This window comes from Cebus imitator, unplaced genomic scaffold, assembly GCF_001604975.1.
Source record: "Cebus imitator isolate Cc_AM_T3 unplaced genomic scaffold, Cebus_imitator-1.0 Scaffold496, whole genome shotgun sequence".
NCBI classification, from domain to species: Eukaryota; Metazoa; Chordata; class Mammalia; order Primates; family Cebidae; genus Cebus; species Cebus imitator.
The window spans coordinates 481,606-488,435 of record NW_016107811.1 but is presented as its reverse complement, the minus strand read 5'-3'; the positions used below and the strand labels follow the sequence as shown (position 1 = coordinate 488,435).

Genomic DNA, 6,830 nt, shown 5'->3' with positions numbered 1-6,830 from the left:
CCTTCTCTCCTCTCCTTTGTCTGAGCTTTCTAGCTACTCCTAAGTTCCATCAAATGAAAATAGCCCCACATAGGCGTGGGTTTCATGCTGATTCTACTTCTTCCAAGTTTCTTGACCTGTTTTCCTTATCTGTTAAATGGGCATAATGTGATCTTCCTCAAAGGTTGACAGGAATGCTTGGCATGATGAATACAGAAAGGGTTATCCTCCCTGAGGCCCATTATCAACCCATTCACCACCTTCCATTTTCCCCTACATTTTGTAGTTCTTTGTGGGACAGGTTCTATGCCTGTCGCCCAGGCTGGAGTGCGGTGGGGTCATCATGGCTTGTGCAGCCTCAACTCCCCTTGCTCAAGTGATTCTCCTGCCTCAGCCTCCTGAGAAGCTGGGACTACAGGCATGCACCACTACACTGGGCTAATTTCTGTATTTTTTGTAGAGACGGGATCTCACCATGTTGCCGAAGCTGGTCTCAAACTCCTGGGCTCAAGCTATCCATCCGCCTTGGCCTCCCCAAGTGCTGGGATTATAGGCATGAACCACTGCACCTGGCCTGTAGTATTCATTGCTGTATCTACCTTTAAGTCACGATTCTTAAAGGCCCATGGAGGGAAGTTAGGGCCAGAAAACCTGAGTCCAGACCAGAGTGTCTCTCAATTTCACCCCACTCCCTTGTTCTTTCACTGTGAGAAGAACAAGAACATGCCTATCTAGTTCATTCTCACAGCCTGGGTGCTTAGCACAGCACTTGGCCCAAAGGAGGTCACCTCTCCATCCCATGCTTAGAGCCACAGGCAGCTTGCTCCAAAGGGCAGTAGGTGCCAGGGCACTGCCCAGAAGGTGAGGTGGGTCACAGGCTCTTCTGGAAGCACTTTACCCTCAGGAATCACACAGTAACTGTAAGGCATTGTAAGGAACTAGGCCTTGCTATGGGATCCAAGGCTGTAAAGAATGAATACCTAAGAATGAGTATACGTGTCTGTGTATAAACAACCACAGTAAATTAGCTTAACTCTACTGGGAAACATAATGGAACCTTGTACATGAGCCTCATCAATGTTTTAGCTTTTGGTCTGATGACTCTACTACTTTACTACGAGTTTGTACTAAGAAATCCACAGAAAGTATGAATACGTTGTAATATAACAGTATCTACTACAGTGGTAAGTTGGACATAACCAAAATGTCTAACCATTTGGTTAGAATTAAGTAAATCAGAATACGGTTGACGGACTACGGTGTAGCCATTTAAGATACATGCCTCTGAAAATTAAAGATACAGGGAAATCATTACAATACTGTTAAGTAAAGTAAGAAAATAAAACACCATATGTAAACCTCTGGGTTTGCGAAATAATTTGTTTTATACATTCCTGAGTTTTAACCATACATTCTTTTTACAATATCACAAACAAAACAATGAAAGATATTCAAAACAAGGTTCTAAGGTTGGCCTAACTTGATTGTTTGGGTATTTGTTTTTTTTAGATATTTGTAACTTTTTTAAATGAAGCTTTTAATGAAGACACACCACCGAGTCTTGCTTTAAGACCAAAAGTACCCAAACTTAGTATCACATTATATATATATATATCTTAAGAAAAGCTATTGTATCAGGTAACAAAAATGAAGATTCCCCCCTCACCTAGCAGTTCATCTGGAATGCATCTTGAAAAGATCAATGGCCTGTTGGACTCAAAGAAGCCATCCCCAAAAAAATTGTATAAAAAGATTTATTGAAATTTATCAATGACAAACAGACATAAAACTCAAAGTTTGGCTCTTCTGAGGGGCAGGAGAAAAACTGGTGCAGATGTTCTTTTATACAGATGAAACATGGGTTCAGAAATTACACGTCACTTCTAAAGCAACCAGAAGAGGGACACAAAAGCAAACCTGTACATTCACTAGGAATTTGCAGTCATTTCAGATTTCCACTAGGTAAGAAAATACAATTTTGCGTTAGTTTTTCCGTGCTCGGGTGTATGAAAAAAAAACCCAGCCGACATGCAGCAACGTCTCCAGCGCTTAGGTCTGTAAAAATTTTCTAAGCACAGAAGTACATGTGGAAGAATTCTCTCATCATTTTTGTAAAACAAAGCGTTCTAATATTTTACAGAACAAGATAGGACAGTTTTTTTTTTTTTTTCTTTTAAAGAAGTTGAAGTTTGAGGGTTTGTTTCTCCTCTTTTAATTATAATTACCAAATAAATCCATTTTCCTTGTAACTCACAAGCCTGCCGTTTTCAGCTCTCTGGCTCATAAGCTCTCAAGAGTCACATCAGAGTTCTCTTTGCAGAGCGAAGCCCACCACCATCTGTGAAGGGGAAAAGGGATGAGAGATGGGGATTGTCCCCAAACCAGTGCCAAAGTACGCCTTTAGGTTGCTATTTACGAACCAGGGCGCTGGATGCCTCTAGCAGGCCCGAGAAAAGCAGGTATCATATGAACCAAAGCCAAAGATTATGGCTGGGGCTCAGCCCCTCCTCGGCGTTGAGTAACCCAACTGAGACCAGCCATGGCCTTCCACCCAACCCAAGAGACTTGGGAAATACCAGGACACGTAAGAGAACTCCAAACCATCCTCTTTGAGAGTCAGGAACAAATGCTCACTTAGTGTGTACTTAGCTATCGCATTTACAGGGACAAAAACCGGACACAAAGAAAAAGTAGGGGGAAAAAATAAAGAGTGGCAGTAAAAATAGTATTTTATTCCACCCCCTCCCGCCCTCCCTCCCCCCACAACCCCCAGTACACTTTTCCCCTCTCGTTCCCACAGCAACGTTACAATCAGAAAAAAATAAGTTTCAGGGGGCAGGATTGGAGGGGGGGAGGGGATATGGGTAAAAACAGTCAAATCACAATAGGAATTTTTCAAAATAGGTTATTCCACTTAGTCGTCATCTTCTCCCTCATCTTCAGGTTCTCGTTTTCGCTTCTGACCCCTTTCTTCTTCTGGAAGAGTAAGAAAGTGGCATTTGGATTAGTTATTCATTCCGCCTCTTTAACTTAACCCACCCAATGAGAAGCCAGGGGACCACATGACTAGCAAGCTGTGCCATTCGGGGAAACCGAGGCAAGGCATCTGCACAGCTGGAGCGGGGGACCTGCAGTCTTTAACAGGAGTGTCCTGCCTACTACCAGGGGCCTTGGGGTCTAAGCAATCTGAGGTCAAAGTGAAAGGGCCAGGCCGCTGCCAGCCCAGAGTAGAAAGGCTGCCATACCACCAAGCTCTTCTTCATCTTCCTCGTCATCTACCTCTCCATCATTATAACCTTCTTCATCCTCCTAGGAGAAAAGACAGACAAGAGAACATTGGAAATGTCCTGGCCTTGGGACATGCTGAGAAAGCCACACAGAGCACAAAAATGCCGGGGTCACGCCCAGCCTCTCAGAGCCCCCCACCACCAAGACTTGACATCTTGAGAGGAATGTAAAGCAGACATTCTTAATTTATTTTGGATCAAGGACCCACATGGGAATCTACAGAAAGCTGCACTCCTTCTCCAGAAAAATGTCCGCATCATTTATAATATCTGCAAGCAGTTTCAAGGGGTTATGGATTCCATCCCCAGGTTAAGAACTCCGATCTGAAGTCCCTGTAAGGCAGGCAGCTTTCCAGCCTGCACATTCTCTGAGGAGAATGAGTTCCCGAGCAGGCTCCCTGCTGTGCAAAGTAGGCCATCCTTTCTTGCATCTGTCCTCAATCTAGTTTTGGCTTCAAGGGAAGACCCCAGTTTCAGGAAATCCAGATTCTGTGGGCAAGTACAATGTCACCCGACCCAGCCCCTTCCCTAGCTTGCAAACTTGGATCACCTGGAGGGGAGGGGAGGGGAAGAAAAATTCAAGCCCCTCTGAGGACATCATTCCCAACCAGCTGGAGACTCAGCAAGGTGTACGACTTTCATTCTCAACACAGGGCTTGCTTTCCTCTGCTCCTGAAGGTATACGCTAGTTAAATCTCTGCTGGCTAAACCCGGTTCCTGAAGTTTAAAAGAACTTGGTGACAGACTTCTTTTTGTCAGGGGAAATATTCTTTTAGAATGTCATCAAAGAGTTCCCTCATCAGTCTGCTTGCTAAGGTTCTGCATTTTTTTTTTTTTTTCGCATGTATAAGCTCTCCTTTACTGAAAGCTGGAAATATGCAGATGGTCAGTGAGATAATTAAAAAAAAAAAAAAGCCCACAAAAAAACCCCCAAATCCCACATGCTGCATGCCTGCAACAGGAAGAGGAAGATGTAACAGCTATTAGCCAACATAACTTACCGCTCTCTTCTAGGGAAACCTGTTTTACTAAGACTTTATTTGTAAAATACTTACAATATTCTTTAGAGATGAGCCTAAGAGTCCAGGCCTCAGGAGAGGATAAACCCAGCAGCACAACTAAATACAAACCAAGCTCATCTCACCAGATTTTTTTTTTTTGAGACTGAGTCTCACTCTATTGCCCAGGCTGGAGGGCAGTGGTGACTTCTTGGCTCACTGCAACCCCCGCCTCCCCGGTTCAAGCAATTCTCGTGCTTCAACCTCGAGTAGCTGGGATTACAGGCACCCACCACCATGCCTGGCTAGTTTTTGTATTTTTAATAGAGACGGGGTCTTGCCATGTTGCCTACGCTGGTCTCAAACTCCTGACCTCAAGTGATCCGCCCGCCGCGGCCTCCCAAAGCGCTGGCATTACAGGCGTGAGCCACCGCCCCCGGACTTGGCTTTTCTACTGTCATTGGCCTGTGTCTCTCCAGTCTGGGCCGGCCGACTGGAACACACTATCTGAGTGAGTCCGTGTGGTGAGCGGATGCGTCTGCCTCCTCCATGGAGGGAGACAGGAAACTGCAGGGGGAGTTGGGAGGGGACACAGGCACCTTGTCCAGGGTATTGTCACTTGAAAGCTCTCCAGGTCTAACTTTTGCAATTAGCAAGAGTTGATTTAGAATTCTGAGCAAGTCCTAGAAAATGACTCTGCTAGAGAGACTCAGAACATACAAACACAAAACCCAACACACAGTGCCAGGAACCTGGAGGAGGGTGTGAACGCCTCCAATAAGCAGTCAGACACTTACCCCTTGTCAGACACTGTCCTTAAGCATTTTACTTACACTTCACTTTATCTTCTTAACAACCCTGTGAGAAAGCTATCATGATCCCTATTTTACAGATGAAGAAATAGGCTCAGAAAGGTCAAGTAAATCGTCCAGGGACACACAGCTGGGGAGTGGTAGAGCTGGGACTCGCCCCCTCACAGACCTTGTTAAAAAACTGGGAACCAGCCAATCTGTTTAGGAAAATGGCCAACTCCTGACGCTCTATTTGCATAGTGTCACTCTCTGATTCAGGATCCAGCAGTGTTATCCTGCTGCCTATCAGTTCAAGGCAGTCTTTGGTTTTCTCTAACACACAGTTTAAATGCTCAATGAATATCGTAATTAGCATATGAATGCAAAAAACAGAAAATGGGGCCATGCGTTCTGTGCTTCTTCACATAGAAACAAAGGCCAGGTCTACCCCAGCAAGTTGAGTCCCTGCCTCCAAAGTCCTCTTCCCCTCTTCGCCTCCCCAGAACCAGCCCAGTGAAAGGCTCTGAAACGGACTCACTTCACTACCTACCACGGGGGAGCAACTTTCCTAACCAGGGCTCCAGGGCTGCCAAGGCTGATGACAGAGGCATTCAGTGGGGCTGCCTCAAAGGGGCAGACGGTGGCCCTGCCCTGCGCACCCCAGCCTCCTTACCTCCTCCTCTCCACTCACGTCCTCCTCTTCACCTTCCTCCTCCTCATCCTCATCCTCCTCGTCTTCCACTACCTGAGCATCTTCATCATATTCCTCCTCTGTGCAATCGAAATAGGGAATGGAAACAGAACTAGTGAGGAGCTGGCTCTGCCCCCATGCAGCACAGGCCCCTGTGGTGCCTTCAGTGTGGGGCCCATGACCCTCCCACGCCCACCTAAGCCCAAAGACGGAACACACTAACTCCCATGCAAACAGTGCTGACATAATTAAACACATCCTGCAGTGGTGCCCAGGGTAAGCCCCCTCCCAAGTGTTAGGAATGTGAAAGACTCCTTCTAGAGGTCTCTCACACTGAGACCACCAGGAAACTGTCAGAGCAGGGCAACAAGTTCTGGGGCCCGGGAAAGCGGCAAGGTCAATTCATTTAGAAAGAGCACCTAGGCCAAACTCCTCACATTAAAGGTGAGAGATCTGAGGCACAGAGAGAACTGACTTGTTCAAGGTCACACATCAAGTCACTGGTTGAGCTGGGCCTAGGGGACCTGGTCCCAGGACTGCCAGTTTTGGCTGCTGTCTGCCACATCAGGAGATCCCCACCAAGGCAAACACGGTCTCTGAGTATCTTGCAAAACACTCCCAACTGAACAAGGAAAACCAAAATCCTGTGTCTGAATTAATCAGGCAAGTGTCTCCATTCTCAACTTCATCTGGCCAGACCCATGGGAAAGCGGCACTGTGCTGGTGGCGAGGGGGAGGGAGTGGGAGAAGAACTCCCTTCTTTTCCCTCCTTCCTTCCTGTAGGCCCTGAATGCACACCACACTGCCAGAAAGCCCAAGAAGCTGCCTGCAGCCCCCCATTTCTCAACACTTGGGGCTCCTGAGCACCTGAGCAGTGCCCCTAAGTATGGGCCTGTGGCCTGCAACCACCAGGGGGCCCCACAACCCCTCTGGCCGCAGACCTCCTCTCCACTACAGAAATACCTAGATGGGAAAGGTGGGGGGGCCTCATGCCACACCCTCCTCTCTATCCCCTCCCTCCCTTCCTGGGAGAGTGTCTAAGTGCGGGTCACACTATAGAAGGACTGTAGCATCCCACTCTGGG

The 6,830-nt window shown here is 46.9% G+C and overlaps 1 protein-coding gene across 2 annotated transcripts in view; it reads right to left on the bottom strand.

The window, feature by feature from the left end:
* Positions 1-1,715: 1,715 nt before the first annotated feature.
* The window catches only part of ANP32A (acidic nuclear phosphoprotein 32 family member A), a 41,749-nt gene continuing 36,634 nt past the window's right edge, over positions 1,716-6,830 (bottom strand). For both annotated transcript variants that reach the window (XM_017513584.2, XM_037733152.1), the window contains exons 5-7: positions 5,729-5,826; positions 3,225-3,288; positions 1,716-2,955 (exon numbers count right to left, since the gene is read on the bottom strand). In XM_017513584.2, coding sequence (XP_017369073.1) covers positions 2,894-2,955; positions 3,225-3,288; positions 5,729-5,826 — 224 coding nt within the window. In that variant the 3' untranslated portion in view covers positions 1,716-2,893. The remainder of the gene's footprint in view (positions 2,956-3,224; positions 3,289-5,728; positions 5,827-6,830) is intronic.